This window comes from Drosophila tropicalis, unplaced genomic scaffold (assembly GCF_018151085.1).
Source record: "Drosophila tropicalis isolate 14030-0801.00 unplaced genomic scaffold, ASM1815108v1 contig_85, whole genome shotgun sequence".
NCBI lineage: Eukaryota > Metazoa > Arthropoda > Insecta > Diptera > Drosophilidae > Drosophila > Drosophila tropicalis.
This window is the reverse complement of record NW_027173343.1, coordinates 5,221-17,936: the sequence shown is the minus strand read 5'-3', so window position 1 is coordinate 17,936 and position 12,716 is coordinate 5,221. Positions and strand designations below refer to the sequence as shown.

The 12,716-nt window shown below is 35.3% G+C and overlaps 1 protein-coding gene across 1 annotated transcript; it reads right to left on the bottom strand.

Moving 5' to 3' along the window:
* Positions 1-3,219: 3,219 nt before the first annotated feature.
* Positions 3,220-10,690, bottom strand: Cdk5alpha (Cdk5 activator-like protein). Its single transcript, XM_068295885.1, has 4 exons — positions 10,504-10,690; positions 9,419-10,229; positions 8,124-8,261; positions 3,220-3,393 (listed from the first exon to the last, which is right to left on the bottom strand). Exons 2-4 carry the CDS (start codon positions 10,220-10,222, stop codon positions 3,220-3,222), a joined length of 1,116 nt encoding a protein of 371 aa, XP_068151986.1. The 5' UTR covers positions 10,223-10,229; positions 10,504-10,690.
* Positions 10,691-12,716: the final 2,026 nt, after the last annotated feature.

Below are 12,716 nucleotides of genomic sequence, written 5' to 3'. Positions count from 1 at the left end.
GGTATACAAGTCCACACTACTCCACCATATACTTCGTCTAGCAACGGCCAAATAGAAAGATTTCATTCAACATATACAGAAATAATGAGATGCTTGAAGCTAGAGCACCCCGAAATGGAATTTGAGGATCTAATATTCAAAGCCGTTGACGAATACAATAAAACCATCCATAGTACCACCAACAAAAAGCCAATAGAAGCATTTTTTGTAACAAATTTAATCCATAATCCAGAAAAATTAGCACTTGAAAGGGAAAAGATTGCAGAAACCATTTTAAAGAAGCAAAATAAGGACCTAGAGTACCATAATAAAACAAAAAAACCCGTCAAAATCTACGATCCAGGTGAAATCATCTACGTTAGGATTAATAAACGGCTAGGCTCGAAACTAACGTCTAGATATAAAAAAGAAATAGTAGCCGAAGATCTTAATACCAAGATTAAAACCAGGTCAGGCAGGATAGTTCATAAAAACCAATTGAAGTATTGATAAACATCCTCTTCCGACAGATTGCTCATGTTACCACTTTGCTGGGGTCACACAACCATACTAGACTATACTAAGTCAAGAGTGGTCATGTTGGAAACCGGGTTAGCCGCGCGCCAGAACGGAACGCTTAAAATCATTCACGTCATCGAATTAGAAAAATATCAAATGGCCATATCCGTTCTAAAAGAAGTCGTTAAGAATTCATAAAACCTTAGTCCGTATCAATTTTTTTTGGCCTATGAGATAACTCGGATACAGAACGAATTGAGGAGGCTTCAGCCGATGAAATTCAGAAACAAAAGATCGCTTGATATACTTGGCACGGCTTGGAAATGGTTAGCGGGCACACCTGATCACGAGGTTCATAAGATTGTGGTAGATAAGATCAATGAACAATTGGAAAACAATAATCGGCAGGTCATTATTAATAATCTAATAAAAAATAAGATAAACGATTTAATTAAGATAACTAATACCATATTAATTAGAGGTAAACCCGAATACAATAATAAGTCAGAAGAAATTGAAATAACCAAATTTAAAATGAGTCTTTTAAGAGAAGAAATAACAAATATTATTTACGAAATTGATTGGGCTAAGGCCAATACCGTAAACTCATTAATACTGTCCTCTGCCGAAATAGATTTTATTGACACAATTAAAGAAGAGAGCCTAACATTTGTAAACATTGAAGAACTAATAGAGTTTGCCGAGGTCAGCATAGCCTCAGACGGTAAATCACTCTTTTATATTGTTAGCCTACCCAGAGTAATTAATGAAATTTGTAAACAAATCCTTGCAATACCAATTAAATATCAAAAATTTAAAGAAGAAATAGACTATGAGAATATCATGAAATGTAACAAGAAATACTTCGGGTTAATCAATAAGAATAAATGTAAAATTCATAATGGTAAGACAATCTGTAAACTGGAAGATCTGACTAATTTAAAAAACAGTAAATGTGTAGGAGCCTACTTGCAAAGAAGGAATCCACAATGTAAGGTCATCAACAACCAGCACGTAAAATCCCATTCAGAAATAATGCCCGGTACCTTGCTGCTGAACCAATTTCAAGGGGACATCAACATCAATGGAGAAAACATTACCCTAGAAGGCACCTTCATAATTCAAGCGGAAAACGCGACAGTCATCATAGAAGACTCCTGGTATATTGTGAAGACACGCTTTGAAGTCGAGGTTCAACCGCCGCTGTTGCAATTACTATCAGATAAGCAGCAAAGAGGTGAAAGGTTATCACTGGAAATGATCAAGGAACTACACATCAATAACACTAATAATCTGGAGAAAATCCAAAGAAACAACTTGATTATGTCTGGATTATTCTAACCCTTCTGGCAGCTGCAATGATAACATATTACATCATCAAAAAATTCTGCAGCCACGAAAAAGGCAACCATGGTCCACCAATGGAAGTCTCAATCGCGCCAGTTCAATATGTTGTTGCGGCCGAGGACGTCCGCACTTAAAGGGGGAGGAGTTAAGCACTTCTATCATAACAAGGAGTCAAGTACTTATACCATAAAACCCAAGTCCGTCAACACATGCCCATTGGCCGATCCTATTTCATCATCACAAGCAATTCCCATTGGTCAACCCCACCCAGTCGTCACATGCCCATTTGTCGCATGATCGCCTGTCTCAAATAACAGTCCGATAGCTAGGATAAACAACAAGTCACCCCACTCAATCGTCAGATGCCAATTTGTCGCATGATCGCCTATCCCCAGCAACAGTCCGATCGTTAGGATAAACAACAAACCTGATACCCAGAATCACCCCACAAATTTCGGCAATAAACAAAGAATGGTCCTGAACACTTGTGTAAACAAAGAATGGTCCCACGCTCTTAGTGGACTATTGGACTCAGCCAACGCCGCCGCCTGCGACGACGTCAATTATCCAAGCCTTCATCCAACATAATCAAATCATAGAAAATCAGTCTTAAGCCTTAGTCGAAACCATCCGGTAAAACTTCGCTTTAGCTCCGCGGAATTCACTCAGTCAGAATCTTTCAGTTATCATTAAGTTGTAATTGTATAGTGACTTTAAATAAAAATTATATTTTTTTATACCGTGAGTGAAGGAAGTGTTTAATTTATACAATCCAGTATTTGATGTCTTTATATTTTATTTTTATTTTTTTATTTATTTATTTACGTCAAGTAACACAGCAGTCGACGAAAAAGCTTAAGCTAAAGACAGATAGTAATTAAATGAAGAAGGTAGCTTAGCTTTATACACAACTAAACATCCCCGACCCGGTGGAGGTGTTTTATTTGCACAAGATGCCAGCTATGCCCCGATTCAAAGCCAATGTGGTCAGGGATAAGTTGCAGCCAATCCAAGTGCAGAATATTTTCATTGGTTTCGCTGTAGATGATTAAAAAGTATAGCGCGAAGAGAAGTGACAGAAAGATGAGGAGAGATAAGGTGAGAAAGGTTGTTAAAAGATTGGCAAAGAACACGAAAAGGTTCGTGAAGAGAGTAGTTAGTCAGACATCTACTAAGGTGAATAGAAAAAATTTTCTGGTCCGACGTGAGGGAACACAAAAATATACAGTATCTAGTAAATTAGTAGAAATTATTTCGCCGTTGACTAGTTTATGGAGAAAGAGAATGCCAAAAACGAGCCTACGGTTATAAAGTGAAGGAAGATTAATAAGAAGAAGTCTGTCAGAATAAGTAGGCGAAGACTCGGGTTCAAATTTAGACCGCGTAGAGCAAACTTAAGGAATTGCTTCTGTTCCGATTCAATACTTCGCTGGTGAACATCATATTGCGGGTTCTACACTGGCGAGCAACATTCAAGAGTAGGGCCTTTGTTTCATAGGGATCATCAAATTTTTTGGCCCAACGTTTAATGAAGCCAAGAAGGCTGCTCTATTGACAATTGAAGAAATATGAACATTAAATGAAAGTTTAGGGTCAAACATAACGCCTAAGTCTTTGAATGATGGTACACAATCTAACAGAACAGACTTAATAGAGTAATGAGCTAGGAGAGGAGGCAAATGACTGAAAGTCATAAAAGAACACTTAGAGGCAATAAGGTGTAATTTATTAACGTGGCACCAATTACAGAACGCATCGAGATCTGATTGCAAGTGCTGTTGGAAAGAAGGATCGTTATAGGAATAACAAATCTTGACGTCATCCGCAAACATGAGCACGCGTGAATGAGCCAAGGCCAAAGGCAAATCATTTATAAACAATGTAAATAATAGTGGGCCCAGATGACTGCCTTGGGGTACACCTGTAGATATCGAGGAATGAAAAGATCTGCCAATAAGATACGACTTCAACCAAGCCAATAGTTTTGGGGAAAAACCCATGATGTTAAGTTTCGCGAGAAGCATAGAATGATCAACCGTGTCAAGAGCCTTGCTAAAGTCAGTATAAATAACACCAGTTTGACACTTTTTACGGAAGCCATGGTGTACAAGGGTAGTCAATTCTAAAAGGTTGGTAAACGACGAACGATCTTTCATGAAGCCATGCTGACAAGGAGAAATAGTGGATCTGGATAGATGTTGAAGGGAAGACGTAATAATTTTCTCAAACAGCTTAAGTATTGCCGAAAGTTTGGCAATGCCACGTTAGTTACAAACATCCGATTTGCTACCCTTTTTAAAAAGCGGAATAATAAAAGACTCCTTCCAAATATCAGGAAAGTTACAAGTCTCACTCGATATAAAGAATAACCGAGATAAAGGGATAGGGAAATATAACACATTTTAAGGATGCAACTAGGTATATTATCAGGCCCGGGAACGAAGGAAGACGTCAAAGATGACAAGCTGGAGATAATACAGTCTTCAGTAATACTAGGAAAAAACAAAAAGGTGTGGGATCCGAAACAGTAGTAGAATAATTCGACTGAAAGAATTTAGCAAACAGATCTGCAATATCTGAATCATTATTAGCAGTCTGGTCATTATGTCTGAAGGTGGAAGGTAGTACATTAGAGCGTGTTTTGGAATTGACAAAGTTGTAAAATCTTTTGGGGTTCTTATAAAATTTAACCTTACAGCGAACGAAATAATTGTTGTAGCATTGAGTATTTAAAAGACAAAGTTGAGATTTGGCTATACAATAATTTGCATAGTCAAGTCGCGAACCAGTTTTTTTAAATCTTTTAAAATATCTCGATTTAATGTTACGGAGATTAGAGAGCCTACGTGTGAACCAGACTGGCGCGGTGGAGACGGTAGAGACATTAACATAAGGAACGCATTTATCAATTAGAGAATTAAGAGCAGAGTAGAAAAACTTCACTGCACAATCTATATCGCAGCACTCAAATAGAAATGACCAATCAAAAGAGAAAATAAGGCTGTTAAGAAGATTGAAATTTGTTTTACGAAAACATCTACGACGAGAAACTGAGATGTTATTTAATGAATTAGTAATGGAATTGTCAAAAATAGTAATTTAAATGCTAGGTTGATAAGAATCTTCAGGCTTCACTAGGGCTGTGTTTGAAATACAGAAATAACAGTGGGATCCGAGACAAAAACAAGATTAAGGATTCTTTTAAAAGAGTTTAGTAAAAAATTTAACTTGTATAACTAGCATTCAAGAAAACTACAAGGAAAAACATGTTAAGACAAAGGAAGTAGGAAAGATAGATTGTCATCAACGAGCCAAGAAATATTAGGTAAGTTAAAATAACCTATAACTATAAGGAATTCACGATCTTTAAGGCGACTAAAAATAGTTCGCAAAGCATCAGCATGGTGCATGTAGGTCATGATATCAGAAGCTGGAGTAATATATGTACAAGAAATATATATGCTAAAGTTGGAAAATGTAACTTCGACGCAAATAAACTCAACACCTAAGGGCAGATCAATCGGCACAACACTTGAACACATATTCGAGTTGACAGCAATGAGTACTCCACGGCCACGACGACCAACACGATCAAGCCTATAAGAAATAAAGTTATTAGAAAGAATTGTGTTATCCGAAACAGAGGAGTTGAGCCAAATTTCAGAAAAATTTAATATGTCAGCAGAAAAGGTTTGGCTATCACAGAACAGTTTGGAGAGCTTGGTAAGAAGTCCTCTTACATTTTCATAATGAATGCAAAGACTAGACGTTATTAGTTTTTTGAAGCAGAAGATAAATTAGGAAGGTGGACAGGCAACAGACAGGAGCGCTTATTGGGCGCAAACTCGTACCCGACTAGGCCCTCAGGCAAAAAATTATCGTCTAGCATAGCCGAGAAATACTCATCTGGTACAGTAATTTAAAAAACATTTAACGAGGCCTAGCAAACTTAAAAATTCGTCTTAAGACTTCAGCAGGGCATATATTACCAATGAAAGCTGCCACAGAAGTCCTAGAGATAAATAATTGTTTGCAATGAGGCACTGCATTGATCAGAGTTCCCGAGAGGAATAGATTGAGGTGCACCACGGCTTTTACAGGGTACTTCAATCTGAAAAGAAGAGCATAAAGAGGGACAAGATGATGGTGTAGGCGAAAGTAAAATGGAAGAAGATGTAACAGTAGTGGCTGGCAATTGCTTATAACTATAAGCAAAGCTTTCGGAGACGGCGTTACAAAACTGATGACGCGGGAGAGAAGCTGAACAGAAGCACAAAAAAGAGAGAACAAATAAAAACACACACAGCACTAATGGAATTAAGCGACATCAAATTACGTTCAAATTGAGGAGAAAAAAATCGCTGATTATGTCATACACTGTTTTGTCCAACATGTACGACACATACAGTATGTCAAACAATTCTTTGCACAAGCAAAGTTTATACTAAAATTTGTATTCACTATGGTATTTTAAAGGTAAATCATGTATTTTGGAACAATTTTTTGTCTTAATATTATAAACAAAAGAATATATTTTCAATAAAACTAAACAAAATTAATATTAACTTAAGTATACAAAAAACCAGAGGGCCGGGGCTAACTTCGACCGCGTCAAAGTTTGTATACCCTTGCAACTTTTTTGGTAACTCTATCCTTACCTCTTAGCCATCAATGTGGAAGAACGTTTTATCTAAAAAGGCTTATGTTTGCGAAAGAATGGCCTACAATCATAGGAAATAACGAAGATATTGATCAAAGTCACTGTTTTCCACCGATCTTTCCTATGGGAGCTATATGATATAGTCACCCGATCTTTATCAAATTCGACACAGTCATTAACATATATATTAAATTAAGAAATGTTTAATTTAAAAGCAATCGCGTTAAAAGTAACGAAATTATTTACAAAAGTCACTGTTTTCGACCAATCGTTCCTATGGGACCTATATGATATAGTCACCTGATCTTGATCAAATTTGGCATAGTCGCTTATAGGCGTAGTAAATTCTCTAATATTAAGTTTCACGACAATAGCTCAGAAAATAACGAAGTTATTGAGAAAGTCACTGCTTGTGACTTGGCCGTTTGTATGGGAGCTATATGATATAGTCACCCGATCTTGATCAAATTTGGCATAGTCGCTTATAGGCGTAGTAAACTCTCTAATATTAAGTTTCACGATAATAGCATAGAAAATAACGAAGTTATTGAGAAAAGTCACTGTTCGTGACTTTGGGGTTTGTATGGGAGCTATATGATATAGTGGTCCGATCCGGCTGAATCCGAGATATACAACGCCTGCAGTATATACAAGCCTACGTGCAAAATTTCAGCTCTGTAGCTCTTACGGTCTAGGAGGAGTTTGCGTTGATCCAGACGGACGGACGGACGGACGGACGGACGGACGGACGGACATGGCTAGTTGAACTCGTCTCGTCGTGCTGATCAAGAATATATATACTTTGTATGGTCGGAGATGCTTCGTTCTATGCGTTGCACACTTCTGACCAAAATTAATATACCCTTTTTGCAAGGGTATAAAAAAAAAAAAACAAAAACTTACTCAGAATTTCAACTGTCATTTAATTCTTTGCGAAAATGCAAACTGACGTACAAAAGAGTACAAGAGATCGTACATATGTACATATGTATGTATGTATGTATGTATGTACAGTCAGCAAAAAAAGTTTAAGTAAACTGCTTAAATTTATATTATTTCTATTAGTACCCTTTCAATAATGGGGAAATTATTAAATTATGATTAGTTTATTAGTTTAGATTAGTTTATATTTAGGGCACTTATTTATTGACGAAGGGAGTCTTCCTTTTTTATTTTCTTTTTATGCACCAAAAACAAAACAAATGACGAAAAGCACACAAATGACAAAAACAGCCTACATTTTTAGGCTGGAGCAATGAGGCTGATGTAGCTACATATTTCTATCGCGTGTATGTATGTATGTATATATTACAGCTATGTATAAAAATATAAAGGTATCCGATATCAAGCTTTTAAATATCAACGTTTATTACGATCCTGCTAAAAGTAACAAAGTCACCTTGACTGTATAAATTACTGAGTAGCGAAATCCTAATTTATCAGATTTTACAATTAGTGTAATTTAAGATTAAAATGCTGTACATAAAAACTCATTAGTTTTTATTATGATAATTCAACTCCACTGATTTTCCGAGTAATTACTATACATAAGATATGTACATACAATAATTATATTTAATATCCTTTTGTAAGGAGATAAAAAAAACACACAACTTACCTGCCATCCTTGTAGCAATAGACTCCGATCAACAGCACGTAGCCACATAACAACATCGCCCGCATCAAAGTTATTTAGTCTTTGGCATTTATATTGCAAAAACATTCCCAAACATTTTAATAATTCTGAAGTCGAAGCCTGCAATTAGTTTGGGTACTTAGAGGATTTGGCAACTTAATACAGACCTATCAATAAATATACTACAATTAAGAAACAAGGTAAGCAATTATTTTTCAATACAGTTCAACATATTTTCTTAGTAACAATCATTGCAAATAGTTAGTTTGATTTTTCTTAACGTTATTTTTTTATCCTGGCATTAATTGCGTGTTTAATCTCATTACACTAAATATTGTGGTTTTCTTAGCCCATGTGAAAACGATTTTTATATGCATGCACAGAGTGTAATTCGTTTAATCTATCTAGGGCTTTAGTTCAGCTTGGAAGAAGTCTCCAATCATTTCTCTTCTTAAAAAGAGGAATAAATCGACTGTTTAATTCCACCGGAACACTGCGAAACTTCATAAAATTTACGTAAGAAAATTATTACATTTTGCATGTAAAAAATATCAAAGAAGCTTACATCGGCTATGCTGAAGTTTGTATACCCTTGCAGTCCTTAACAATAATAATTTTACACGTTCAAAATTTGTTTTCTGCAACTCAATTCATCAATATACAAACAAAACAATTTTACTCCTTGTACTACAATTTGTTTTTATTCTTCCCTCATTCCCTAAGCAAAGCAACGCACGCATACACATACAGTTTTTTTAGCGTTGAGTCTGTGTGTGTATGCATGTACTCTGTTGATGACGTATGACGTAGTAGGCAGCAAGCAAATTCATTGCGATAGCTCTTAAGACGGCTGAGTAAAACGCATACGCACCGACGGACGGACGGACAGACGGACATGGCTATATCAACTCAGCTTCTCATGCTGATCAAGAATATATATACTTTATGGGGTCGGAAACGTCTCCTTCTATGCGTTACAAGCGCCTGCCCTTGTGCACAATGGTTGCGGTAAAAAGTTTCAAATTACTAAATTCGTGTTACCAAGGATCAGCCCCTTGGCCATTCCTTGTAATCAGACACATTTTTTATTAATCTCTATATTACTTTATCCATATTAAGTTTTAAAAAAGTTATGAAATTGTAAACTTTTTTAAGCACCTATTACTACTAAGTATTCACATGAAATTAACTAAGAGAAAAAAATTGGAAATGTATTGAAAAGTACTGGATAGGTCATATTATTAAAACCAAGGGACAATATACAGTATGCAACAAACCTGAATTACGGTTTTTCGTGGGATCTGATTGGTATTTTTAATTTGTATTGAGGAAGACTGCAACTGCTGAGGTAATGTCAGCGCCAATGGTTGTTTTTGAATCAGCTTGTTTGATAAAGAGTTTGTGTTATTAACTCTGACCAAGTCCTTTGTCTTAGATGGATTCTGTGTTTTATTTGTAGATAAAAATGGTTCCCGGATGTCGTTGCTTCGCTGCTGTTGATGCCCGTCAATACGATTACATTGAAATTGAATATTTTTATTTCTGTCGGATGATGCTGAATATGAAGACTCTAAAAGTTGAGCTTTAAAACACGCAGTTGGTAGGTTCGCGCACTTATTCTTATTATCAATTTTTTTCTTATTGTGTGATGCTGATAATTTCTTCCAAGAAAGAGCATTAATAAAAATCGAATGTTTTTTTAAATTTTTTTCGATTGAATTTTTCTCAGATATAATAATTGAGTTATCAAGATGAGTATCCAAATCATTTGTAATTGTATCTTTAGACGTATGTGATAAATTGTTATAATTGTGCGAGCTTAACTGCGGCTGTGTTTGCAAATTTATGTGGACGCTTTCGCAAGCAGTTTGTTGGCCGACTCCGTTCTTTAAAAGTTGTTGACAAATAGATTTTTTGTTTTCTCGATTTTTAGCGTTATTAAGTTGCTCGTAGGAAAAATTATTCAAATGTGAATCAATTGAACATGAATTCTCGTTAATATTTTCATTAGATTGAAAACTAGGCTGTGAAGAGTAGATAGGGTGTTTATCCCGTGGATTAAAGCTTAAGACGGTGCCCATGACGACTCTGAAAAATGTTTTGGTTTTGATTGCTTAAAATGCTTAGAATATTTACATTGATCTTCAAAATAAATATGATTTTACTGTTGATAGAATAGATAAGTGTATTGATTTTTAATTTCAGTATGCGATTGTTTCTAAATACTCACGCATCCTTTGTTAAATAACCATTGTTAAATAATAACTGTATATTTAGTTTTTAAGCTAATCTGATACATAACTACATGAAGGCTGGTGATGTTTATATAAAGAAATGGTTTGCAGCAACGTAAAAATTTTACCTTAATTTGAAATCGGTGAAAAATTATGATTTACTAATTCTGCTTGTTTTATCTGGTTTCACAATACGTTATTCTTTTCCAATATGATGTTATAGCTTAGACAATTTTAAATATTGTTTTAAACTCTTTTGCCAATGCTTAGTTAAACATATTTTTGCTTTATAGTTAGCATGAATATAACAAAAAATCAATATATTTAATGCGCACGCTCGTGTGCTAGGGTAGTTTTCTGTCAGTTTTCTCACTGCAAAAGAGCATGCTCGGTAAATTCACTGTTCTGTCCACCCCCATATACACATTATATTTTAAACCTGGGTTATGTAACAACATGAAACAAATAAAATTAAACTTTAAACTTAACTTTTACTTTAAACTTACTACCTTTTCTATTACAATTATTATTAGACTGTAATTCATGTTCTGTTATTTGTGCAAACGTAAAATTAATTTTCTGGAACTATTTTCCCTATCGCGCATTATGAGCGGGGGGCTATTATTACTTACTATTACGGATCAAATCGCAACGTAAGAAATTTACCGATTGCCTATTTTGTGAGAGAGACAGTGAATGTGTATGTAAGTCACTCTCTCAAGGGCACGATCACAAAAATGAGAGTGTCAGAGAAAGAGAAAGAGACAGAAAAAGTGTTTAAAGCAAATTGATTAATAATGATAACACAAAGATTAATAATAAACTAACTCTTAGTTTTTCTTTAAAAAGATGTATGAAAAATGGGATTTTTTTCGTGTAACGGTTATCCGGCTTGCAAGATTATTCTAGCAAAAAACGAAAGTTTATCTTAAGCGAGCTCCGATCACCTGCAGCAACGCGGCCGATTTTGTGCCTAGCTAGATATTTTAGCGCTTTCTAACACTGTGTTGCGGATCCTTGTGCAGCTGAGTGTGTAATGCAACACGGTATCAGTAATCATTGCAGTCATCTACGATTCACCGAATAGAAATATTTTAGATATTCTCGACCCTAAACACATAGGAAATATATGCAAGAACTTCCTTTAATTTTAGCAAGTTTGTATATCAACTTTTGTGATAAAAAATCAGAGGCAATGATACAGTTTCCTTTTAAAGAATTTCATTTAAAAATCCATAACGATCTGGCAATATCAACTACAAAATTCAATAACACTATGGATGCAGTTTTTTTAAGATACTTGGACAGAATAGAATCTGAGACAATTGTAACAGATTAAGTATGAAAATTTTGAGGATCGGACCACTATATCATAAAGTTCTATACGAAAAGTAGGTGAAGGAGTTTGAGTATCGCTATGAAATATGCGAAATATGTGATAAAATTAAATATAAAACGCTACATAAACTGTGTGTGTATGCGTGCGTTGCTTAGGGAATGACGGAAGAAGAAAAAATTTTAATGTTTTGTTTTTACATTGATGAACTGGTTTTGGCATTGTCTGGACGTTGACGCATACAGGTCACTATTTCGCGCGACCGTGGGGTGCAGCCGTATATCCGACGGCACGATCGCGTGGACAAATATAAATAAAACGGACAAACAATTAAAATATGAATAACTACAGCTAATTACGAGCTAAGTGTGCTAAAATAGAGGTTTTCACAAGAGAAAGAGAGGCTTCTGATCTGAATACGGGATACCGAAGATTGTAATCAGGTTAAACTGTTTCAATAGCTCAGGAAAGTCTATTTCACCTATTAAAAGTTCGTGAATAAAGATAGCACCAAGCATTACTCTCCAATAAATCAGGAAGGAAGAATGAGTAAAAGAAGACTACTGGATTATGATGGCAAATTGACACTGCGATCCCAATTTAGACTGCGAAGAGCAAAAAGCAGAAATTGCTTTTGAACAGATTCAATTTTACTTTGGTGCGTAAGGTGACCATATGCAAGATCCGTACTCTAAGATAGAATGGATTAATGAAGTATACAGAATTTTGGTTGTGTAAGGATCGTCAAACTCTTTTGACCATCGTTTCACAAACCCAAGAACATTCATAGCTTTACTAACTGTAGCCGAAATATGAGGATTAAAAGTTAATTTCTGGTCCATAAGAACACCTAAGTCATTGATAATATCTAACCGCTCTAAGGGAGTGTCGTTAAAAGTATAAGTTGCTAAGTATGGAGTTCATCTATAAAAAGACATAACTTTACATTTAGAGATGTTGAGGTTTAATAGGTTGGTTTCACACCAACTCTGAAGATCATTAAGA

What these genes read in the sequence shown, in the direction of transcription:
- Cdk5alpha (XM_068295885.1), bottom strand. Translation starts at nt 10,222, where the DNA reads ATGGGCACCGTCTTAAGCTTTAATCCACGGGATAAACACCCTATCTAC. An exon ending in CACGAAAAACCGTAATTCAG is followed by an intron (nt 8,262 to 9,418) that starts GTTTGTTGCATA and finishes AACTAATTGCAG; the next exon opens with GCTTCGACTTCAGAATTATT. An exon ending in TATTGCTACAAGGATGGCAG is followed by an intron (nt 3,394 to 8,123) that starts GTAAGTTGTGTG and finishes AATTGTCAATAG; the next exon opens with AGCAGCCTTCTTGGCTTCAT.